The sequence below is a fragment of the Mesocricetus auratus genome, unplaced genomic scaffold, assembly GCF_017639785.1.
Source record: "Mesocricetus auratus isolate SY011 unplaced genomic scaffold, BCM_Maur_2.0 Super-Scaffold_6730, whole genome shotgun sequence".
NCBI lineage: Eukaryota > Metazoa > Chordata > Mammalia > Rodentia > Cricetidae > Mesocricetus > Mesocricetus auratus.
Window position 1 is genome coordinate 105,270,447 of NW_024429184.1, and position 26,586 is coordinate 105,297,032.

At 40.0% G+C, this 26,586-nt stretch overlaps 1 protein-coding gene across 1 annotated transcript in view; it reads right to left on the reverse strand.

Moving 5' to 3' along the window:
* Hsd17b4 (hydroxysteroid 17-beta dehydrogenase 4) overlaps window positions 1-26,586 on the reverse strand; it is an 85,725-nt gene that overhangs the window by 39,317 nt on the left and 19,822 nt on the right. Inside the window, exons 5-13 of the mRNA XM_040741831.1 lie at window positions 26,428-26,449; window positions 26,283-26,329; window positions 24,329-24,413; window positions 19,692-19,879; window positions 12,726-12,817; window positions 9,312-9,336; window positions 6,561-6,689; window positions 5,156-5,256; window positions 2,968-3,204 (exon numbers count right to left, since the gene is read on the reverse strand). Of these exons, the coding sequence (XP_040597765.1) occupies window positions 2,968-3,204; window positions 5,156-5,256; window positions 6,561-6,689; window positions 9,312-9,336; window positions 12,726-12,817; window positions 19,692-19,879; window positions 24,329-24,413; window positions 26,283-26,329; window positions 26,428-26,449 (926 nt within the window). The remainder of the gene's footprint in view (window positions 1-2,967; window positions 3,205-5,155; window positions 5,257-6,560; window positions 6,690-9,311; window positions 9,337-12,725; window positions 12,818-19,691; window positions 19,880-24,328; window positions 24,414-26,282; window positions 26,330-26,427; window positions 26,450-26,586) is intronic.

Below are 26,586 nucleotides of genomic sequence, written 5' to 3' on the forward strand. Positions count from 1 at the left end.
AGAAACCAAGTACACTGCAACATGAGCTCAGTGCAGCACAGCACCAGTGGAATGTCCACATCCCAGCGTCTACACCACAACAGCATCCGAGTGTCTGCTCCACTACAGCATCTGAGTGTCTGCTCCACTACAGCATCTGAGTGTCTGCTCCACTACAGCATCTGAGTGTCTGCACCACTACAGCATCTGAGTGTCTGCACCACTACAGTATCTGAGTGTCTATACCACTACAGTATCTGAGTGTCTGCACCACTACAGCAGGACAGATTTCCCGTCTTCCCCAGAACACAGAAGGAAGGAATGGAGCAAGTATGATGAGAAACAACAGTAGTGCCTCTCTCACTGTGCCATGCCGCCTTGAAACCCAAACCGAGGAAAACTGAGAAACAGATTTCCAGATGGCTGTCACTCCTGGCCACAGACTGTGAACATCTTTCCTTATTCAGCATATAATACAGGAGAGGGATTAAGAAGGCAAAGTTCCCAGCACAGTTTTCCCACCTTCCTCCCAATATTCAAATATTCTAAGAATTACTCTAACAGGAAAGCCATCAGCAACGGGCTGATCAATTCAACCAGACAGAAACATGCTCATAGCGCTGAGTCAGTCACCATTGCTAGAGTCGGCTCACACATATGAAACTAAAACAGACCCTAGGTCAAGTTTTCTTAAGTTACTTCTTCCTTCTGGAAATATTTTCTTATGGCTTCTTTAATGTCATATTGCTGATTCTGTGGGCCATCTTACCCAACTTGTTTTGCTAATGTTTCCACGTTTCTTCAGCCTCTAAACACTTGAGGGGTCCTAAACTCAGGCATCTTCTCTACCTAAATTCACAGATTAGGTGATGATAGCTAGTCCCACGCTTTTAAACATTACCTGAATGCGGAGGATCCTGGGTAGATCTCTCCTTACCACACTAGACACAATCACAACGCCTTCCTCATCTCCACTTAAATAATACCAGACAGCTCAAACTTGTCCAGAACAAACTCCCAACCATCCTCCCTTAAGACAAGTACATGAAGGCTGGAGAGATGGTTCAGTCAGCAGAGAGCTTGCTATGGAAGCATGAGGGCCTGAGTGTGCCCAGAACCCATGTGGAAGACTCAGATGTGGCAGTGAATGCTCGGAATCACAGTGCAAGGCGGGTAAGCACAGGCAGATCCCGCAGGGGCTCCCTGCCAACCAACCTAGCCTAACCAGCAAACCCAGACCAATGAGACCCTGTCTCAAAAACAAGGCAGACAGCACCTGAGAAATGGCACCTTGTGCTGACCTCTGGCCTCTGTGGGTACCCACACATGTAGGCACCCACAGGCACATGTACACACTACAAAAAAGGTGTGTGTGTGTGAAACTATGAACGACAGAACATGCCTATAATTCTAGCACTCAGACAGATGAGACACGAGATTCCAAATTTAAGGCTAAAATGGGGCTACATAGAAAAACTGTCTCAAATTATGCAGGGGGAGGTATATAAGTATATGACTGTATATAATAATGTATCAAATGCAAATACCATATATTAGGCATATATTAATATATGCATTTATACATAATTATATCTACATAATTTCTGTTGTTTGAAACAAACCCCTCCCTCATTACCGTCTTTGTCCTTTTGTTTAGAGCGTTTGCTTGGATTACAATAGATTCCTTAGTGGTTTCTCGGCTTCTGCACTTGCCTCTCATACTCTTCTCCACACAGGAAGATTGAGTCAGAAAGTAAACAGATCGGGTTCACATCACTGTTCAGTTTAAAGGACCACAAACTGCTTCCCATACTCGTTAAGAGCAGCAGCTGAAGGGAAGCTAGACGATCATCCCATCCCTAACCAGGAAGCTATCAGCAATTGGCAGCTGGTTGGGAAAATGAGAGGCAGTTTTCTCTAAGAGCATAGCCCTGGTATGTTAAGCAGGTTTCAATCAAATACTGCATATCCAACAATATGTGGGCAGCACAAATTTGTCTTGCTGGGCTTTAAAAAATAAAGAGAGGGCTGGAGAGATAGGTCAGTAGTTACAAGGGCTGCTTTTCCAACCGTCCTGATTTCATTTCCCAGCAACCACATGATGTCTCACAACCATCCTTAAGGAAACCTGGTGCCCTCTTCTGGCCTCCAGGGATACATGCAGGGAGAACGCTGTAAACATAATAAACAAATGAGAGAGAGAGAGAGAGAGAGAGAGAGAGAGAGAGAGAGAGAGAGAGAGAGAGAGAGAGAGAGAGAGAGAGAGAGAGAAATTGGATTGGGTAGGTAGAAAATGGGAGGTGAATCTGGGAAGGGTTGAGGGTGAAGGAATGAATATGATCAAAACATTGTTGAAACTCTCAAAGAACTAAGAAAAAAATTAAAGGAAATCTTATGGAGCAAAAAGGAGTATAAACTAAAATTCTTATAATTGCCACAAGGCTTCCTTCTCATAAAAGCCATGAATAGACCCTCTTTGTATTCTACAGTTATGACTGATGCCATGCTGTTCCAAAACAAGTCAAGTACATGCTACCTTGGGGGCTGCTAATGCTAGAGATCCTTCCCCAGATAATTAGTGGGTGTCCTCCTCATCACTGTCATGATGCAAAGATTGCCTATCTATGGATAAAAAAGCCAAAGCCTAGAGCAGTCACTTACAATTACAGTAACAAGTAAATGGTAGAGACACAATTAACATTACTCCAGGGTTAAAGAACTATATATGCGTATTTTCTTCATAGAATTTTAAACTAACTCTCCCCTATTTTATTCGTGAAAAGAAAAATCAAAAGGTATACTAAATCCTACGCCAACCACCATAGTCGATTTATTTCAATATAATCTTTATATACATGTGTTTGTGTATTCGTATTATATATAAATTGTATGTGTGCGGTTTGTAATAATAATGTAGTATGAGACATTCATCAACAACATTTAAAGAAATAAAGGAAAAAGCAAATAAAAGTTTCTTAGTAGGCATACCTTTGCAAAATTGATTGACAGCCCAGGAATCTCTGCTAGCCCTCCATTCATCATGGATTTCTGAGCAACGATAACTCCAAAGGTGGGCAAACAGGAGAAGTCAGCACTTCCTTCATACACAAACTTCAAATCCTTTGGATTCTTGACTGAAGCGCCTACTCCAAGGGCATACATAATACTCTCCAGTTCCGTATATGAAGAGGAAAATGAAGGAAGCTTATAGCCAACAGCACGAGCCTAAGAGAGAAACAGGAAGACTATTGCCCTCCACAGTAACATCTGCTGAACCCAACTTCAAATCATGACTATAAGCTAGCAATGTTCTCAGGCTCAAAATCAGATCTCTAACATGACTACAGCTTCCTGGGTTACAAAATACCAGGACAATATGTAATAAATTATTTCTTTCTCATATACTACACTTTTTTTCCTTTTAGTGAAAAAAGTTTTTTTTTCTCACATAATATATCCTAATTACAGTTTTCCCTCCCTCTACTCCTTCCCATTCCTCCACACGTCCCTTTCAGCTGGATCTACCCCTTTTGTCTCTTGTTAGAAAGCAGCCTCTAAGGAATAATAATAAAGTAAAATTTAATAGAATAGAATAGAATAAGGCAAAAACTAATGCATGGGACTGGGACAAAACAAACAGAAGGAAGGCCCGAGAAACAGACAGAGACGCAGAGACCCACTCGTTCACACACTCGGGAATCCCACAAAAACACTAAACTGGAAGCCATAATACACAATATATACATCAAGGACCTGTAGAGAGAAATATATATATGCACATATACATAATAAAAATTAGTTTTCTTATATTAGTAACAAAAATATAGATAAAGCTATATATATATACATAAACTATACATACATATATAATTATATTTCCTGACCTGATATAATCATCCAGCAAACAGTAAGCTGAAAAATATCACAGGGCAAGAGCTAGAACCCTCCTCATACTCCTGTTCCTCACACAGTGAGGCATCTGGCTGACAACCATGTCAACCTTTTGTAATACAGTTTATCAATGTTTTCCCTTAAAACATTGCCTAGAGAGCCAAATGAGAAAAGGAAAAGGACCATTAAAATAAACATCCTTTCCCAAAAACTTAGAAAAATTAGGTCTGAAGCAGAGTTACTAATGTCCAAGAAAAAGACACTTACCAAGCTGAAGAAAAACACCAAAAAAGAATGTTATATTTTAATGTTCAACTTGTATTTGTTCATTCTATCTACATTTAGGGTATAGCTTACAAGTCACTTACTTATTTTTCAATTAATGGCTCAAAGAATAATTTTGTTAAAATGTTTTGGAATTATCAAAATTTCAAAGTGTTGCCGATTCAGCCATTTTCAGTGCAGAGGCTTTGCTTCTGGTTGGCAAGAGAAAGGGGAACATGACCAAGAACCTGTAGGACAGACTCCCCATGAGCCATCAATGCCATCCTCCCAAAATTTGTCCAAAAATTCAAATCTGTTTCAAAAGCACTTAAAGTTAGTCACGAAGAGACAGAGCGAGTGAATGGGCAGGAGGAGGACTGCAGACTGCACATGGAGGCATATCAACGGGAGCACCACACATGAAGACTGGACCCCACGCCCTGGCAGACTGATGGGAGCACCACACACGAACACCTTTTCATCAGCACTAGAGGTAACAGCTTTCCTTCTCTTCCATCACCTTCCTGTGTTACTTTTAAAACAGCAAGGAGGGTGTCAGCTAGCTAACACATCAACTGGACAACTAACTTTATTCACCACAACCCCAAAGAAGGACTATCAAGAATTACATGCAAAACTGTTGCCCTAAAAACAGAAAAGCTTCCAGCTCCTACACTTATCTCACAGAAATGCTCAGGGCAGAAGCTGAGCAGCTCTAGAAAACAAACAGATGTCCATCAATGCCAAAGGCATGGTACAGCCCATAAAAAACATCTCCGAGGAAAGGTGGAAAAGAAGAATAGAATTATCTGAACAGCCATATGCTCATGAGGTCGTCGTCGTGTATTCCTTGTATGTCAAACTCAGCCTTATTCCAAAGACAACCATAAACAGTTTCTGAAGACACACCACTAACTTTCTCCATGAGGAGCGACACTGACTCTCTCCAAAAGGAAGGTTTGAGGGAGGAAGGGAGGGAGGAGGGGTCTGTAGGGTGACTTCAGGCACTTCCCCTACTTACAAATCCTGATGTAGCTGTAGATGTCGAATGACTGGTGTGATTTTGTGAGACTCCTTCCGAATCTACCTTTTGTAATACTTCAATTACACGACCCGTTGATTCTACAATTAAAAAGACAGAGCTTTGCTGTAAAATCCGAGTAAAGAAAACTGCAATGTGCCATCTAGCACACACTTCCACTGATCTTTCTATTCCCATGGATGGCCCTCCACCCATGACACCGAAATACATGGGTTAGTAAAACAACAACAACAAAGACATGAAGCTGAGACTAGGGGGAGGGTGGGACAATCGACGGTAGATATGGGAGCAGTTAGAGGATGGCGTGAGGTGGATATGATCAAAATACACTCTACACATATATGAAGTTTTCAAAGAATTAACTGAAAAAGCATTTTCAGAAGGGTTCCACATAAACTGGATTGTACTTGGTGGTACAGTGCTTGTCTAGCATGTCTAAGGTCCTGGGTTCTACCCTCAGCACCAGAAAGATAAATACATGTCAAATGGTCTTTGCCTGAAAGGAACTTAACGTGAAGTTTAACAAGCCATACATCTGGAACAAAAGCAGTAGGTTACCATTAGATGTTCACATGGTAGGAGCTGACAGAATAGAACACAGCCCAGAATATGTGGGACTATCTTGCTGAACACTTGGGGTCTGAGTTTTCCTAAAGAAGTCCTAAAATTATATATAGGTGACAAAGGGAGGGGCAGGTGGGATAGAAGAAGAACAGCAAAGACAATGAGCTGAGCCAATGCCACTGTAACTTAACAAGAGAGCTAAGCTTATGCAAAACAAAAAAAAGATACATGCACTTTTAGGGCAATAGAGAAAGCTGCATCAGATTAATAACACGTATCTAGGAGCTAGACAGATGGTTCAAAGGTTAGGAGTGCATACTGCTCTTACAGAGGATCTGAGTTCAGTCCCCAGCACCCACACTGGGGAGTTCACAACCTATAACTCTAGTTCCAGGACATCTGATGCCCTCTTCTGAACTCCAAAGGTTTTGCACTAATGTGTACACACACACACACACGCTTAAAAATAAATGTAAAAATGTAAAAAACAGCATATGGCTAGAAAATAGACTCCAAAGCCAACCACCATTTGGAGAGAGAGAGCATGTAGCACAAATGAGTACATACCCCATTGCCGTCCATCCACCAGAAACACACCAACCAAACACACAGGACTAAGACACGCTGAACAAAATGACTATGAGAGTAACAGCACTATCCTAAGTACGAAGACTCCTAGCACCCAGGAGAGCAGACACTATGTATCTTCCCAAGACCCAAGTGCCAGCTGAGGCACAGCTGGAACAGATGACAAAGCATATGGAGAAGACAGCTTGTCACCTCTGCTCCATGACCAGGACCAAATGACTTGGGACTGTACCTTGAATGGTCTGTGGCTTGGTGGCATTGCTGAAGTCACAGATCTTCTCCCACTTGTCCCTCACTGCCTCGGGAGTCATGGGCTGATTCTTCTGCCTGACAATGGCTCCACGGGTCTGCTCCCAGCGCACTAGTTATGGAAACAAGACTAAAACACTGAGAACACAGCTTGAAGGACAGAATGGATGATGCTTAAAGCCATCTTCAAGAGAAAGGAAAATCTAGAGAAAAGTCATTCCAGCCTCTGAAGAGCTCTACCAACAACCTCAGAATATGTTTTTCTTTAAAAGTCCATTAGCAGAAATGTCAGGTTTTTAGAGGAAGATCTGCAGCTGAAGAGCAGAGGGAATGAACAGGCGTGAAGCATAAGAACAGAAATGGATGATAATGCTGTAGGAAAACCTACCACATTGCATGCCAAGTGAAAAAACACAAAATTAAATTAAAAAAAAGAAATATCTGATGCTGAAGAGAAACTTCTCTGTCAGGAACTGCTAATAGCAGAGTCTCCGGCTAAACCTGGGGACTCAGATACATGTAGTCACACCAAACACAGGCCACTTAGCAAAAGATACTCCACTTGCCCTGTTTACAGATAAAGACTGGCAGGACAAGGTCTGCTGCTGCAAGCCGAGAACTAGACATGGCAGCAAACGGAGGTTCCAGTTACAAATCTTGAACCACACAGCCACCAATAATTCTCCTTCAACCTCCCTTTGCTTGCCCTGTTTCCACAGCCCCACCAGAACCTTGCAGGGTCACAAGAAGTACTGGTGCTCTTAAGTTCTCTTGAGAAATTTAATCTTGTTTTCTTTTTAAAACATTCCATAGGAATAAATAACTATACTAATGACATTTGAACATCATGGTGGGTGGGCACTGGTGACCATTCAATTTAAGACATCTTGAAGGATGAAAAGATGCCAGTTTCTAGATTTTTTTCCTCTGCAAAAGTGTCCGTATGTACCTACTACTACAACTCTTACTTTGTTATTTTAAATGTGATTTAGATGCCATTAAGATAACCAAATGCCCAGTGACAGAGAGAGAAGAGCGAAGAGCAAATTGGCAAAGAATGGGCTGGCAAAACCAGCAGAGACAGCTGATCCGAACAGGGAAGAGCTCTTGGACCCCAGACCGACAGCTGGGAGGCCAGCATGGGACCGATCCAGACCCCCTGAATGTGAGAGTCAATGTGGAGGCCTGGGCTACCTATGGGGTCCTGAGCAGTGGATCAGTGTTTATCCCTCGAATACTAACAGACATCATGTGTCCATAACACAAAGAGGGTTGCTCTCTCTGCCTGGACTCTTAGGGAAGTGCCTGGACCCTACCCTGAATGAAATGATAGACTCTAGATATCCCCTATGTGGAAGGAATTGGCAATAGGGTGGGAGGATGGGGGGGATGGTAGGGGGTGCGGGAGGAGGGGAGGGAGAGGGAACTGGGATTGACATGTAAAACAAGCTATTTAAAATTTAAAAAAAAAGAAATTCAAAAAAAAAGATAACCAAATGCTTGAGAAATATAACTCACTTTATGTTTAACATGACTGAAGTCATTAATGCATATACATACACATGCATATGAATATACACATATGTATTTATATAAATATTCTATAATATGTGTAACAGTGTACTCCAGTGATATCAGTGTTCTAAAAATTCTATTAATTCTATGATTAATTGTGATACCAGCAAACAACTAAAAGCAAGCTGAGATCCTGAATTTTCCACTTTTTTCTTTGGTTTTCCTTTGTTTTTCAAGTCAGAGTTTCTCTATGTAGCCCTGGATGTTCTGGAACTCACTCCATAGACCAGACCTATTGCCTCTGCTAGGTGTTAGGACTAAAGGAGTGCACCATCACACCTGGCAATTTTTCACATTTTTTAACACTACAAAACAACTTCTATATGTGGGGGAAACAATCCCCACAGATCAGCTGTAGCTCCTGTCTCTGAAAGTTGCCCCTAGTACTCTCTTACACACTCCCGGCAACTTAACGTTCTTACTTTCTATTTTAAAAAAATGTAGTTTTCATTTTACATACTAACCCCAGTTCCTTCCCCCACCCCACCCCCCGCTTCTCCTGAACCCCCACCTTCCCCCAACTCCTCCCCCACTGGAGAGTCAACAAAGTCTGGCATACCAAGTTGAGGCAGAACCAAGTCCCTCCCCCATGTATCAATGCTGAGCAAGGTTTCCCACCATAGGTAATGGGCTTTAAAAAGCCAGTTCATGCCCCTGGTGCTAGACATTGTACATTCTAAAAAGAAGAGAACTACATGGAGAATTGGAGAATCTGCCTGTCCATCCAGAATAGGCTCCTCCCACCGTCAGACAGTTCTCTCTCTCTCTCTCTCTCTCTCTCTCTCTCTCTCTCTCTCTCTCTCTCTCTCTCTCTCTCTCTCCCCTCTCTCTCTGTTCTGATGAAACAGCAAGAAGCACATGAGATGTCAAGAGTCATGGGAGTATAAATGCCAACAAGAAAAACCTGCATTATCAGACAAAAGAGAATAAGATAAACCAAGTACTACCTATAGGGATAGCAGACATGTCCTTAAAAGTACAGGAGGCCAGAAGAATAATTCCCATGCTTTAGTACATTTTGCTGGAACAGAATTCAAGTCTGAGTATGTGTACACCAGTGATTAGACATTTGACAAGATATGTATCCATCTCTAATGGTTAGATAAGCTATAAAATTTTTTAAAACTCTATCACAAGCCAAAACCCAACAATGACTTACATTTTCCAATCCAGCCTCCTCCAACCTAATAAAAAGGGAAAAAAAAATATCATCTAGTGTAAACCATTGAGAGAACATTTTAATTATGAGGAGTACTAGGATCTACTGACAATGAACGAAGCATTACAGCTCTGCACAAACCCCCGGCTCCAGCCTTTGCAATGTTACTGGCATCGAAGCAGAAGCCTGCAGCAGGCAGTGCTGTGGGGACGCATGAGGCTGAGATAAGGTAAAGGCCACATTCTAATTTCCACAGGAAACGATAATGTGTGTTATTTCTGCAATATTTCAGAGGTCATTCAGGAAAGCTTTAGGGGAGACAAGTATCTGATTAAAGAAATTCATATTTTCACACACTACTATTGGCCAGAACTTACTGAAATTCCTCATGCATAACAGAAGAAACATATCAGTACCAGACACTTTAGTGGCACTAGGTCCAACATTAAGACTCTTCATCACCTTTTGCCTTTATAAGTATGGTGGTATGAATAGGTATGCCCCCCATAGACTCATGTGTTTGAATTCTTGGCCCATAGAGAGTGGGCACTATTAGGAGGTTTGTTGAAAGAGGTGTAGCCTTGTTGGTGTAAGTATGCCATTGTAGGTGTGGGCCTTGAGGTTTTATATGCTCAAGTACACTCAGTGTGGCAAACAGTTTCCTTGTGTTGCTTGCAAATCAAGATATAGAACTCTCAGCTATCTCTCCAGCACTATGTCTGCCTGCATTCTGCCCTGTTTCCTGTCATAACCACAATAGATTACACCTCTGAACTGTAAGCCAGTTCCAATTAAATGTTTTCCTTTATAAGAGTTGCCATGTTCATGGTATCCCTTCACAGCAGTAGAAACCCTAGCTAAAACACTATGCTCACACCTTTTATAAGATATCCAATTAGTGGTTGATAAATCAGCTTCAGTTTTGATCACAAAGGTGAGGGGGAACTGAGGAAAGAGAGATTCTCAAGAAGGCAACTTAAAACTTTCAAACATTGGCTTTCACTGAACAATCCTCAAACTGTCTATCACTGGTTGCTTAAAAGCAAACCAGCACAAGGCACCTTTCTGACTGACCCAAAGCTTTCAGGTAAACAATATGGCTAGATATTTCCTCCTAAACATTCACACAAAGTGAAAGCCAACATAACAAAAGGTGGTTATTTTCCTCTGCTAGCTGGAGGAAATTTCCTGCTAAAGGCTCAAGTCACTCTGGGCAAAACACAGCTTCCGCTGCCCACTTCAGCAAACACTATGAGCAGACACCTTCTCACAGCAGCTGGCTCTTTGTTCTCTCTCAGTTGGCCTGACTGCCTGCTCTTGTCAAGTGTACTTAATTTCCTACCTTCCATCACATTAGACTCTTAGTAAGCCTTTCCTATGGTTGCCCCTTAGGTCTTTGGAAGGTGTTCAAGAGTCAATTTCTCTAACTTCAGACCACCTAACCTGACGGAGGTGTTTCTCCAGAAATCTGATAATAACATCTCCTTTAACTATATGTGAGTGAAGAAACAAACTACAAACTCTTACCAGAGGCCAAAATAACTGCACCAGTTGGACCAATCTTCATCTACTACTAACAACTCCAGGAATTCATCAGAACTGAGCAAAGCATACTTTCAAGTTTAAACTCAGGTTATTACAGTTATTTCTTACTATATTTTTTCAATTGGATACATCAAATGTTACTCACTAAAAAGAAGTTCACACATAGTAAGAGAAAATAACAACATAAGACTTTATATGTATGCATGATCTCAGTTGTATGATTACAGAGATGAGGATGTATATAAAATATCCATCTAAAGAACAGTCTTTGTAAAATACACACCCAATAGAAGACTGGAAGGAGATATATTTAAAAACTAATAGGAGTTTTCTGAATAGTAATAATGTATGGTTTTCATCTTCTCCTATTTATATTCCTATGTATTTAAGATTTCCACAAAGATGATATATTGTTTTACATAGTTAACAATAATGTAACTATAAAGAAATAAGTAATATTTTTATTCCTAGCTAGGTAAAAAGAGGTCAGACCAAATTTCAAATTCTAAGTAACTCAATAAAAATTTTCCTATTCTGTAATATTAAGAGTGCAAAGCTCTTCCTACACCTAATTTTCATAATTTATATTCAGTTGGTATGATTAGAAAGGTAAAGAATGTAGCTGTGCTCAAATATGTAGAGACCTTTTCTTCTTAACTCATTCATCAGCTTTTAATTCAAATGAAACTGGCTAATAATAATTACTTCAAGCTGAGGCAGGTTTTCTTTTGCTACTAAGAGGTATTTTTAATGCCCCAGATTATATACTATAGGTTATTACTATAGGTTATTCCAGAGTATCAAAAATGGGGTAAAGAGAGGTCTAATATACAACACTTTAGGCTAAAATAAGGCATCAAATACAAATGGATATAAAATATGTAAATTAATTAGGTCTAGTGATGCACATCTGTAATCCTGCCTACCTGAGCTGCTGAGGCAGGAAGAACTCAAGTTCAAGGCCTACCTGGGGCTAAAAACTAGGTTAAATGCCTGCCTAGGTGAGACCCTGTCTAAAAATAAAAATATAAACATAATAAAGGCGAGATGGTGACAGAGTCCTTGCCTTGCACAGGCCTTAAATCCAGTCTCTGGAAATACAAATGATTCCAACAAATGGTGAACTCTGTGTAGCTTTTGTTTTTATAATAAACATGGAAAGCTTCATAGTAGGGAAAAATAGAAAAGCTTACTGCTGAATTTAAAATAACAAGCTGTATTTATTGATCTGTCACACTCAAACATAATTTATTTATATCTAAAACTGGAAGAAGGAAATACTAGGCTCTCATGCCAACGGTTTTAATGATTTGTAGTTGTCACAAAGACCCCCAGACAACTAAAAGCTCTGCAGGATTAATTCACATCATCACCTTTCGAGCCAGCAAGTGCTAGGTCAAACATTCAAATTCTGGCCTAGTTGACTCTAAATATCTGCTTTATCATTCAGCTTCTTAAATCCTATATTTTACTAAATCAAATCAGCCACATTGCAATTAGGAAAAAATACTAAATATGGACAGCTATGAAAAAAGTTTGTAACGATAATGTCACTTTCTAAAAAAGGGGCGGGACAGTGGATTCACACTTGCCTGTTTAAAACAAGGTCTTGATATGTAGTCCCATCAGAACACAAACTCACATCCTCCTACCTCGGCCTCCAGAGTGCTGGGATAACAGTGTAAACAATGGATACCACCTTTCCTGGTTTAACACTTGTTCCTTGACAACATATGGTATTTGATAAATCAAGTGACACAACTAATACAGACTTTTCTAAGTGTAAACATTTGGGAAATACTAATATACAATCTTTTTAAAATCTAATAACATTAGCAATGCTTTAGAAGAAAAACAGTTTCAAAATACCTCAAATAAACCACCATTTTCATCACAGCTCTCATGGCAAAGCCAAAGTACCAGAGGGGCCACATAATCAGGTTTCAGAGCTTCAACAATATCTGAAATAAATACAAGAACATCTATAATCAAGAGCACATACAGCTTTAATGAATCTTTTTTTTACTTTCTGAAAGTATTTTACATTAATAATCAGAGACTTTTAGAATAAATGTGAAAAATTATTATATAGATAATTAATCTAAGCTTAAATGCTTTTAAAGTTTTTTATACCAGCTGAGAAAAACCTAACATACTCTCAAGTTTCTCCAATCATAGTTATCACATGTGTCTTTCAATGATGAGTACATATATTCATTGAAAAAGATTACCAGAGCTGCCTAGGCAAGAACTATTGAGAAAAATAAAACAAAAACTGGCAATCTTAGTTACCACTCACTCTCAAACTCCTTTAACTCAGCTTGCTTTTAATAAGAATCTAGAAACTGCTTAATAAGAATCTAGGAAACTGCAAGCACCCTTGGCAAGTGTCAGCACAGACAATGACTGAGATGGAGCACACAGCTGTGCAGGAGAGGAAAACTGTTGCAATGACCTTCCACTGCACTTCCGCGAACTGCATATTAGTGCAGAAAAGAACTACACAAGGAAAGTGCAGACCCAAGACTCAACTCCACTACTCACGGGTCTTCATCAGTAAGCTAGTAATTTAAAGAGCTTTCCCTGCCTATGCTACTAAGATGTATACCAAGCATAAATAAGAAATGACTATATCCTATAATAACATTATAATTGTACCTAAAGGATTGTGTTAAGTGCAATTTTTAATCGATATAACCAAATATAACTATACTTATATGAAAATTTTTTTTGTTTTTTGAGACAAGGTTTCTCTGTATAGCCCTGGCTGTCCTGGAATTCTCTCTATATACCAGGCTGGCCTCAAGCTCACAGAGATCTGCCCACCTCTGCCTCCTGAGTGCTGGGATAAAAGGCATGTGCCACCAATGTCTAGCAAAAATTTGATACAAAATCTAATGGCATGCTATGTGCAGTTTTGCTAACCAGTCTTTGCCTAGGCAAATATTTTTCTCCTGAAAAACTGTTACTTTGTTGCTCAAGCATCAAGGATACAGTTATTACAGAAGAAACTTAAAGGAAGCCTAAACACAGAAAATGAAGACAGTCGCAACCAAGAGAACACAGGGAAGACACTGCATGGCAGAAACAAGAGATGAACAAAGAACTAAGAAAAAGTCCATCACACCAGCACTATAAACCAACAAACCCTAAGGGTGATGATGAGAAAGAGGAGGGCCATAAGAAGAAGTCGGGAAGACACAGTTAAGCACTGAACTGAACCCATGGAACCCAGTGACAGAGAGAGAGGAGCGATGAGCAAATTGGCAAAGAATGGGCTGGCAAAACCAGCAGAGACAGCTGATCTCAACAAGAGGGAGCTCTTGGACCTCAGACCAAATAAAAACATTAATATCTCATAGTCAAATGTAAGTGAAATCATAACTTACCAGAACTTAAGACCTCTGATGGACCCTGACACTTTTAAAACACTAGGACAGACAATAAACAGGCTGAGAAAGAAATCAGGGAAACACCCTTCATAATAGCTACAAATATAAAATATCTTGGTGTAACTCAAACCAAGCAAGTAAAAGACCTGTATGAAACAACTTCAAGTCTTTAAAGAAAGAAACTGTGGAAGATATCAGAAGATATAAAGATTTCCCATGCTCATGGATTGATAAGATCAACATGGGAAAAATGGCAATTTTACCAAAAGCAATCTAAAGATTCAATGCAATTCCTATCAAAATCCCAACATAATTCTTTACAGACCTTGAAAGAATAATACTCAACTTCATATGGAAAAACAAAAACCCAGGATAGCTAAAACAATCTGTACAATAAAGAGCTTCCAGAGGTATCACCATCCCTGATTTCAAGCTCTACTACAAGGCTATAGTAATAAAAACCACATTGTACTGGCATAAAAACAGACAATAAATATCAATGGAATCAAATTGAAGATTCAGATGTAAATCCACATGCCTATGGACACCTGATTTTTTACAAAGAAATCAAAATTATACAATGGAAGAATGAAAGCATGTTCAACAAATAATTCTGGTATAACTCAATGTCGGCATGCGGAAGAATACAATGAATCCATTATCTACACCCTGTACAAAACTCAAGTCCAAGTGGATCAAAGACCTCAATAAAAATCCAGATACAATGTGCCTCATAGAAGAGAAATTGGGAAACAGCCTTGAATGCACTGGAATAGGAGATAACTTTCTAAATAGAACACCAATAGTGCAGGCACTAAGATCAACAAGTAATAAGTTGGACATCATGAGACTGAAAAGCTTCTGTAAAGCAAATGACACTGTCAATAATACAAAATAGCAGCCTACAGATCCCCACATTTGAGAGAAAAGAACTTGAGAAATTAGACATCAACAAACCAAATTATCCAATTTTAAAAATGGAGTACAGATCTAAACAAAGAATTCTCAACAGAAGAATCTCAAATGGTTGAGAAATGTTTAAAGAAATGTTTTAACATTTAAAGAAATGTCCAGCATCCTTAACCATCAAGGAAACACAAATCAAAACTACTCTGAGATTCCACCTGGCAGAATGGCTAAGATCAAAAACACTGATGACAGCTTATGTTGGAGAGGATGTGGAGTAAGGGGAACACTCCACAGCTGCTGGGAATGCAAACTTGTACAGTCACTTTGTAAATCAGTATGACATTTCTTAGAAAAGTGGGAATCAATCTACCTCAAGACACACATATACCACTCTTGGATATACATCCAAAGCATACTAAATCATGCCACAAGGACCCTTGCTCAACTATTTTCACAGCAGTGTTACTCATATTAGCCAGGCCTGGAAACAACCTAGATATCCCTCAACTGAAGAATGGATAAAGAAAATGTGGGACATTTACACAATGGAGTATTAGTCAGATGTTAAAAACAATGACATCATGAAATTCTAAGGTAAATTGATGGAACTAGAAAAAAATCATCCTGAGTGAGGTAACCCAGACCCAAAAAGACCATAATATAAGTGAATATTAGCTGTAAAGGAAAACCATGCTTCAATCCACAGACCAAGAGAAGCTAGGTAACAAAGAGGGCTCAAGGGGTACACTCAGATCTCCCTGGGGAAATAGAAGCGATTTCATGGGTGGCTGGGGGCAGGTGGGAATGGGGACATGAGGGATTGGGCAAGGGTGGGGTGGGGGAAGAGTACTGGAAGAGCAGCCTCGAAAGGGTGCCCATTTCAGGGTCAGGTAGAAACCTGGTGCAATGGAAACTCCCAGGAATCTGTACAGATGACCCCAGCTAAGACTCCTAGCAAAAGGAGACACATAGCCTGAACTGACCACCTCCTGTGATCAGTCAACACCACCAGTGGAGAGACTGGGACACCAATTCAGCCACATAACCTTGACCTACAGTCTGTCTTGCCTATGGGATTTGCAGCGGTAAGGGTGACACAGAGATTGTGGGAGTAACCAACCAATAACTGTTTCAATCTGAGACCCATAGCACAAGCGTGAGTCTACTTCTGACACTACCTGGAGCACCAGGACCCAGAGGCTAGATGGCCCAGAGACCTAGGAGAGAACCAAACATGACTGGAGAAAAAAATGTCAATGTAATGATGCCTAATGATATTCTGCTATACTCATAGATTTGTGCCTAGCCCCAAAATCATCAGAGAGGCTTCATCAAGCAACTGTTAGAAACAGATGCAGAGACTCACAGTCAAACATTAGGTCGAACTCAGGGAATCCTGAAGAGAGGAAGGAAGGATTGTAGCAGCCAGAGGAGTCAAAGACATTACGGGAAAATCCACAGAATCAACTAACCTGGGCTCACAGGAGCTCACAGAGACTGAACATCAGGGAGCCTTACATGGGACTGACCCAGGCCCTCTGCATATATGTGACAGCTGTGTAGCTTGGTCTTCTTGTGGAACTCCTAGCAGTGAAAACAAGGGCTGTTTCTGACTCTGTTACTGGCTTTTACGACCCTGCTCCTCATACTGGGTCGCCTTGTCTAGCTGTAAGACATGGGGAGGTGCTTAGTCTTAGTACAACTTGATATACCATGTTTTGTCAACATCCACAGGAGGTCTTCCATTTTCTGAATAGAAATAGAGGCAGGGGGTGGGGGGAGAAATGGAGGAGAGATGGGGGGCTGGAAGGAGAGGAGGGAGGGAAAACTTTAGGCAGAATGTAAAATAGACACAGATAGACAGAACATAACTCATACAGCAGAAGTGGAAAGATGACCTGTAAATAACAATAAGCTTATGTTGGAAGCTAAAAAAAAAGCACAAAAAAATGAAAAAAAAATGGATTTGATACCTACACCTAAAGCAAACAATACGAAAAGCCTATCTCCTAACAACATAAACATAAAGATCTCATACAAAGACCAATTTGCCTTATGCTCAGATTTAAACAAAAAAATGAGTCATGCTAAAAGGCAACAGAAGTACAGGCTGAGGAGCAAGTGCCAGAGCCAGGCGCAAAACCAGTTGAGACTTAGAAGTTATCAAACTCGGAGGATAAGACAACTGACTAATATGCTAAGCGCTCTAATAAAAAAGGAAACAGTATACAAAGACAGATGGATACTAAAAGCAGACAAGTGAAAAGAGTAAAATCAAAAGAAAATAAGCCAGACAAAGAAAGTCAAGTATCACATTATCTTTCATATGAAGAATCTAGACTGAAGAAAAAATACATGAAACAAGAGGGGTGTTATTTATAGAATAAGGGCATAAGGTTAACAAAGGAGGATATGAGGGTAAATAAGACCAAAGTACATTATATAAATTATGAAATGTAATGTGATCAATTAGTTAATATGATCAATATATGTAAAGAAAAATTTACAGGGAAAGAAAATGCTTTATAAGTCAAAATCACTGTACCAGAAATGAAGAAGCAATGCACTTAAGGATATGTTACTATAAACTCCTGAAACCAAAGGCAAAGAGAAATAGGAATGAAGCCAGGTATGTGATGCACACCTGTAAGCTAGCACTCAGGAGGGTGAGGCAGGGGAATCGAGAGTTCAAGGCCAGACTGGCCAACATAGCAAGTTCTATGCAAGCCTGCACTGTGTATATGCTTCCTTGATTAGGTTATTTGAGGTGGGGAGACCCACCCTAAATCTGGATTACCTGTATTTGACAAAGGATTTGTTTCCAAAATACACAGACACTTAAAACTCAAAAGAGGAGCCAACTGAAGCTAAGAATGAAGGTGCACACATTCAAGAGGCTGGAGAAAGATTTCACGTGTGAAGCCAGTTTAGGCTACAAATCAAAATCCCATCTGGTAACCTTAGTTCAATCCACAGACCATGTAGAGGTGGAATAAGAAAATGGATGCCATAGTTATCCTCTGACCTCCACAGGCATCACATAACATCTGCCCACATGCAAACCCCATGGGCACACACACAAGAATAATAATCAACCAATAGACACTTCACCAAAATCAATGCAAAACACAGGCAGATGCCCAGCATCACGAGGCATCAAGGGGTCTCAGGTTAAAATAGTAATGCCATATCACTGGCTAACTATTAAAAAGACTAAACTTCAATTCTGATTTGCCCAGTACTGACGAGATACAGCACGAGGACTTTGAGTCAGTGCTGGTGGGAATGCAAATGATAAAGTCACTAAGAAGAACCCCTCAGTAGTTCCTTACACAGATATAGTAAGTAACCTTACAAATTATCCAATAATCACATTTCTTAGTATTTTCACAAAAACTGAAAATTTATATACACATAAAACTTACATGTGAATTTTTATTTGTAGCTATCTTCTTAGGATTTCTCTTAGTGGGATAAAACAACATGACCAAAAGCAATTTGGGAAGGAAGTGTCATTTCATCCTTCAGGGAATTCAGGGCAGGAACCTGGAGGCAGGAACTGATGCAGAGGCCACAAAGGAGTACTTGTTCCTTGTGGCTTGTTCAACCTGCTTTCATACCATCCAAGACAACCTGTCCAGGGGTGATACCACCCACTCACTACAGGATGTGCCCACCAACATTGATCACTAATCAAGAAATGCCCTACAAGCCAATCTGGTATAGGCATTTTCACAGTTGGGTTTCTGTCTTCCCAAACGATTCTCACCTGTGTCAAGTTAACATAAAAACATCCTAGCACAGTAGCTTTATTCACAATTAACAAAAACAAAAAGTAACCAAGATGTCATCATATGTAAGTAATTACAAATTGTGGTACTCTTATAACATGGAATATGTCCAAACAATACATGAGTTTCGGTGCCCCCAGGGTCATCCAGAAGGAAAAAGGAAGGAATAAGTGAGGCCCAAGTGAATTCTGTATGAGTCTGTAAAAGTGGACACATATGGATATGAATTATAACTGTATGTGACAAAATGAACCCCTTAGTTAAGAACAATAAATCAGTATTGGTTCATCAATTATAACAAGACACAACAGGCATGAATGGGAAACCATGAAAGGAGACATACATGAGAACTCTGAACACACTGCCCAATTTACCTATAAAGCAAAACTGCTCTAAAAATAAAGTATACTACATTTCATATTTATGCTATGCATTTCCAATTATATTTTATATATTATGTATAAGTGATTATTATAATAAATAATTGTGTAGTAATTATAAAATAGTAAGAGTGTTATTATCCTGTCTAAAGAAATCTATGTGTGCATCTAACTATGCAGAGAAAAAGGATGAAAGCTTACTTCTATGAAGAAATTAATGGTCACTTTTCATCCTTGCCACTGTACTCTAAATTTTTCAACAACAGCCATAAATTATACAAAATGCTTTTGAAATAGGGAAGAAATCTTAAGGGTTCAGAAAATCCAATCGGTGGGACAGCAGTGCAGTCTGAGCACACTCACCTTTTGGCAGCACAGTCTGTGTCATCCGTGACCCAGCACTGGGGGCAATGGTGTTGCAATGAATATTGTTCTTCTTGCCTTCAATTGCCAGGGTATTGCAGAGGCCCAGAACGCCCATCTTCGCAGCACTGTAATTTGCCTGGCCAAAGTTGCCATATATCCCAGAAGCTGAGGAAGTCATAAGGATCCTAAAAGAAAACAACCCTCAACATCATCTCTCCCACATTCCTAACACTGAAGCCATGACTCTATCCGGATGTTGCTGTGCCTGGACCATCCTCCACTTCTCACAGCTGTGAGTGACAGAATTGGAATAATGTTGACAGAAATGGGATGTTTCAAAACTCAACTATAGGGTTTAAGTGCATCGAAAGAGTCTCTGGTTAGAGCCAAGTGAATTTAAATATAACGATATCTATATACTATATCAAAACCAACAATATTTATAGATATAAACTAGCAACATGTAAATTAAAATTTTAGCAAGAAATATTAGTTGTAATTCTTTAATGGTCACCACTTGGCTGCTCAGTTTCTGGATAATACTAAATGCCATCTTAAAACTTAACCCAACCTCACTCTACTTTAAATAAATAAAATAAATCACATCATTTACTTTCTACTGTCAAGATCAAGATAAAATAGAAGTCTCAAAAACATAAGCAGCAGTAACAATTTGCTTCTACAGCTATCCGAAACCTAAATTTCAGGGTTGAGCCTGACACCAGAATGGATGGTATAGATGGTCCCACATCAAGTCATACTTGTGCAGTAATAAACAGAAGCCCTGTTGCCAGGCAATTCACAAAGTCTAGCTCATGGTGGGCTAGTGTCAGAAGAAAGGCAACTCATCTCTAGCCAGCCAGTTACTGGGAACACCATATGGCATTCTGTTTACGAGCAAATCTCTGGTGGCTGCACTGCTTTCTGAAGTTGTTGTGTGTAGTTTCCTACAAAACTAAAAATCTTCCATCTTGATCAAGGAGATACAAATAGGAAAAGAAGAAGTCAAGCTTTCACTATTTTCAGATGATATAATAGTTTACATAAGTGACCCGAAAAACTCCCCAAGGGAACTCCTAGAGCTGATAAACACCTTCAACAAAGTGGCAGGATACAAGGTTAACTCAAAAAAATCAGTAGCCCTATTATATACAGACAATAAAGTAGCTGAGAAAGAAATCAGAGAAACATCATCCTTTACAATAGCCATAAACAGCATCAAATATCTGGGAATATGTTAACCAAAGAAGCGAAAGAGCTGTATATTAAGAACTTTGAGTCTTTAAAGAAAGAAATCAAAGAGGATACCAGAAAATGGAAAGATCTCCCATGCTCTTGGACTGGTAGGATCAACATAATAAAGATGGCAATCTTGCCAAAAGCAGTCTACAGATCCAATGCAATCCCTATCAAAATTCCGGCACAATCTTCACAGACCTTGAAAGAACAATAATCAACTTTATATGGAAAAACAACAGACCCAGGATAGCCAAAACAACCCTATACAATAAAGAAACTTCAGGAGGCATCACCATATCTGACTTCAAGCTCTATTACAGAGCTATAGTCCTGAAAACAGTTTGGTATTGGCACAAAAATAGAGAGGTAGACCAATGGAACCGAATTGAAAACCCTGATTTTAACCCACACACCTATGAACTCCTGACTTTTGACAAAGAAGCTAAAATTATACAATGGAAAAAAGAAAGCATCTTCAACAAATGGTGCTGGCATAACTGGGTATTGGCATGCAGAATGTCTATTGCCTTGCACAAAACTTAAGTCCAAATGGATCAAAGACCTCAACATAAATCCAACCACACTGAAACTCTTAGAAGAGAAAGTAGGAGATACTCTTCAACAAATTGGCACAGGAGACCACTTCCTGAGCATAACACCAGTGGCACAGACACTGAGATCAACAATTAACAAATGGGACCTCCTGAAACTAAGAAGCTTCTGTAAGGAAAAGGACACAGTCAACAGAATGGGAAAAAACACTCACTGATCCCACATCTGACAGAGGGCTAATCTCCAAAATTTACAAAGAACTCAAGAAGCAAGTCTCCAAAACACCAAAGGATCCAATTAAAAAGTGGAGAACAGAACTAAATAGAGAATTCTTAATAGGGGAGTCTAAAATGCCTGAGAGACACTGAAGAAATCTTTAGCCATCAGGGAAATGCAAATCAAAACAACTCTGAGATACCATCTTACTCCTGTCAGAATAGCTAAAATCAAAAACACCAAAAACAATTTATGCTGGAGAGGATGTGGAGAGAGGGGAACACTCCTCCACAACTGGTGGGAGTGTCAACTCGTACACCCACTTTGGAAATCAGTAAAATGGGAATCAATCTACCACAAGACCCAGCAATTCCACTCTTAGGCATATATCCAAAATATGCAAATTCATACAACAAGAATATCTGTTCCACTATGTTCATAGCAGCCTTATTCATAATAGCCAGAACCTGGAAGCAACCTAGATGCCCCTCAACTGAAGAGTGGATAGAGAAAGTGTGGTACATTTACACAATGGAATCTTGAAATTAGCAGGCAAATGTATGGCACTAGAAGAAACCATCCTGAGTGAGGTAACCCAGTCACAAAAAGACAAACATGGTATGCATTCACTCATATATGGATTCTAGACATGGGTCAGGATAGTTCCAGTCTGCAATTCCACTGACAGAGAGTCTGGGAAACAGGAAAGAACCTAAGAGAGATATGAATGGTACCCCAGAGAAGAGGAACGAGGCAAGATCTCCTGAACAGATTGGGAACCTCAGGGACTTCCTGAAGTCTTCGAGGATTTTACTTACTGAGTTTGAAGAGCTTCCCAGCAGTGTGGGCTGTTTTACCTCCCACTAGGATGTCCTCTTGTTTCAGCTCTGTAACCATTGTGTGGCTTAATGAGCTTCCTTCCAAGATGGAAGATTTTTTTTCTTTTTTTTTTATTACTTTAATTTTAAATAGTTTGCTTCACATGTTAATCCCAGTTCCCTCTCCCTCCCCTCCTCCCGCACTGGCACCCCCCACCAAGGCAGGAGGTGGGGGTCGTGAGAGCTGGGAAGAAGAGAGGGGAAGAAGAGGAGGAGAGAGTAGGTCATGGGGTAACAGGAAGGTTGAGTGGAGGGTAGAATAGGGGAGAACAGGATGAGAAATACCATAATAGAGGGAATCATAGGTTAGAGGACAGATCAGGCACCAGTGTGACCTCTAGCAATCTAAAGGGATGACACCAACTGGCAAGCTAAGCAATAGTGGAGACACTACATTAAATGTCCATTCCTGATAATGAACTTGACATCTACCTTATATGACATCCCAGAACCTTCATCCAGTGACTGATGGAAGCAGAGGCAAAAACCCACAGTTAAACACTGAACTAAACCCATGGAACCGAGTGACAGAGAGAGAGGATCGACAAGCAAATTGGCAAAGAATGGGCTGGCAAAACCAGCAGAGACAGCTGATCCAAACAGGGGAGAGCTCTTGGACCCCAGACCAACAGCTGGGAGGCCAGCATGGGACTGATCCAGACCCCCTGAGTGTGAGAGTCAGTGAGGAGGCCTGGGCAACCTATGGGGCCCTGGGTAGTAGATCAGTGTTAATCCCTGGCATACAAACGGACTTTGTGTGTCCATAATGCAAAGAGAGATGCTCTCTCAGCCTGGACTCTTAGGGGAGTGCCTGGATCCTGCCCTGAGTGAAATGACAGACTCTAGATATCCCCTATGTGGAATAGGGATAGGGTGGGAGGCTGGGGGGGGATGGAGGGGAGGGAGAGGGAACTGGGATTAACATGTGAAGCAAGGTATTTAAAATTAAAGTAATAAAAAAAAGAAAAAAATCTTCCATCTTGGAAGGAAGCTCATTAAGCCACACAATGGTTAAATGGTTACAGAGCTGAAACAAGAGGATATCCTAGTGGGAGGTAAAACAGCCCACACTGCTGGGAAGCTCTTTAAACTCAGTAAGTAAAATCCTCGAAGACTTCAGGAAGTCCCTGAAGCCAACAGGATTCACTACACCCTGCACTCCTCAGGGGTCTAAAAGCAGTAAAGACAGCTGATAAAAGACACTCTCAGCCAACCTGACCTATCTGGAAGAGGCTCAACTCCACTGAGACAGCTGGAAAGTCACTCTCTAATCTGTTGAGGTTCCTGGAAGTCATTCAGTGAACTCCAGTTGTCCAGTTTTTGTGAACTGTCACCCATGCTAATGTGGAATTTTGGTGACACAGCCATCTTTGAGTCATTTCTGCTCCTGTTAGTGGCCCCTCACCCATATTCCTGTAATTAACTCCAATAAAACTCATTGCTTGCCAAGTTGAACTTGGTGGTTTCTGTACTTCTGTCTGTTGATTCCCTATCTGGGATGAACTGACACTGATTCACATCCTGTCTCCCCAAGAATAGTGTCACACAATGAGGTGATGAAGGCTCATGGGAAATGTACTAATAATGAAAAGCATCTGTGAAAGAAAGATACGAACCCAGTAAGCGGGCACTAAATGACACTTAGAAGCCTGAACATGTGTAAGAGTACTTGACCCAGTACCAAGCATTGTTTAAGAGCACTTGGTGCAAACATCTTCAATCCTCTCTGGGGACTTCAGGCAACTCTACCTGCCATATTTCTGTTTCTTCATATGATCCCACGCTGCTCGGGTCACTTGGAAGGAGCCCCGCAAATGAATTCTCTGAATAATATCTAAAACACAAATTATTTTTATAAAATATTTTGTCAAAAGTTAGGTATATTTTAGAATAAACTTATACAAACATATTATATTATACAAACTTACACAACATATCATTTTATATCCTGTATTCATAACCACCTAGTGTCATACCCAAGTAATCACTCTTGCTTTCATTACAATTATGCTACCAATCAACAATTCATACCCATAACTATGAGCTTTCCCTACAATTTATTAAATTATTGTAATCCTTACATATATCTAAACATAATGCTATACTTAATTAATGCCCACTCAAATAAGAATGTAATAACCTGAGAGGGTAGGGAGAGGGTTCAGTCGTCTTTTACATCTCTACTTGAATGTGAACCAGGCAACACAAACTTACCCAAAGCAAATTCTGGTCACCCTCCCTTCAATAAGCACTTGTAGGAATTTAGTTCAGCTGGAAAAGGGCTTGTCACATAAGCTTTACCTGAGCTGGAGTCCCAGAAGCCGTATGGAAAAGTTAGGCCTGGTGGTAAATGTGTGCAATCCCAGTGCTAATAAGGTGAGGTGGCCCTGGAACTGCCTAATCAGCAAGTCTAGCCTAATTAATGAGGTCCGGACGGAAGAGAGGTCCTGTCTCACAGGAGGCAGGGGGCATTTCTGCGGGTGATATCACAGCGTTGTCTCTGGCATATAAATGTCTATATATGTCCACCTGACACAAATTCACAAGCTAATATACATGCATTAAAAGCAAATATCTAAATAAAAATACCCATGAATTTTACATATATAACTTGTACTCAAAATAACCAAACATAGTTAGACCATATTGCTCATCATTGGGGAATATTTAGAAGATACTCACTACTATCTCTAATTTTGCCAAGATTTTCAAATGAGTTAGAGAGGTCTACTTTCAAAGACTTCAATCCCGTGAATAGACCACTTGGGAAATTTTAGAGAAACAACTCTAGATTGCGTGCTGTCTCATTTTGACCATTCTTAACTATTTGGTTTCACTCTGGAAACCCCCAAAATTTTTACATACAAGTATTAGATGAAAAGGACGGTAAATGCAAAACCAAGACTAGAAAAGGGGTGATGGGCTGGGGTCTAAACAGGATGGAATCCCTTCTGCTAGGTGGAAAAGCCCCACTTGCCAGCCAGTCTTCTCTCTCTCTCTCTCAGCTTCCCAAAGAAAGGGGAACTAAAAGTTCTCCTTTGCTTAATTCTGGGTTGCAAGGACACCATGCCTCTTCCAAAAGTTCTAGGGCCAGAGATGAACTCTTAGCAAGGATGTGATTGTCCCAGCTCAGCTGCTATGCCTGCCATTGTCTCAGTCACTGGTTTGTTCACCAGTGATGGCTGATGAGAACCAAACGGGAACAGAAGAAAAGTAAACCACAAACATGATTTCATCGTTGTACAAACTCAACCTCTGCAACACAGGAAAGGAAAACGAAAAGTATTTTCTACTTATTAGAAACTTCAGATATATATGTGCAGGCTCTTCCAAATCCTGCTCTCTACTCATGGTGGTGGGAGGTGCAGAGGGGACACAGCCAGACAAAACATGGTAAAGCTATTAAAAATAGTTAATACTGCTTAAAAAAAAGAAGCTGACAACCTGAAAACCTCTTGGGGAGAGAAAAAGAGAAACGTTACAAGAAACAAAATTGTTTTCAGTAACTTCTGCAAATGGCTGAACTATTTTTTAACAAATGTTTAAAAATATGGTGCTTCTAACTATATAAATCATTGTTAATAATCTAAGTTCATTTATATTAACAACAAATAGGAGGTATTTCCTTAACTATATAAATGCTTTAATATTAAAAAGACAATATGGACAGTTACACTCCACAGAAGCATGAAGAACAGCTTACCCCAGTCTTCATCACTTATCCTGGAGAAGGAACGGTCCCTCAGGATTCTAAAATATTGACAATATGTATGGTTAAAATGGAAAGGAAAATATATAGTAATAACACAATGGTGTGTACTTTATTGAAAATGAAAATAAAAACTCACCCAGCATTGTTGACCACAACATCTATGATATAAAAAAGATCCAAGTTACATAAATGAAAGCAAACATATTAATTTGTACTTGTTTAAAATTCACATCTATTTTAAAAACTGTTTTTAAAAGCCCCCAGAAAAACTAAATACAACAAGAATGCTTCAAAA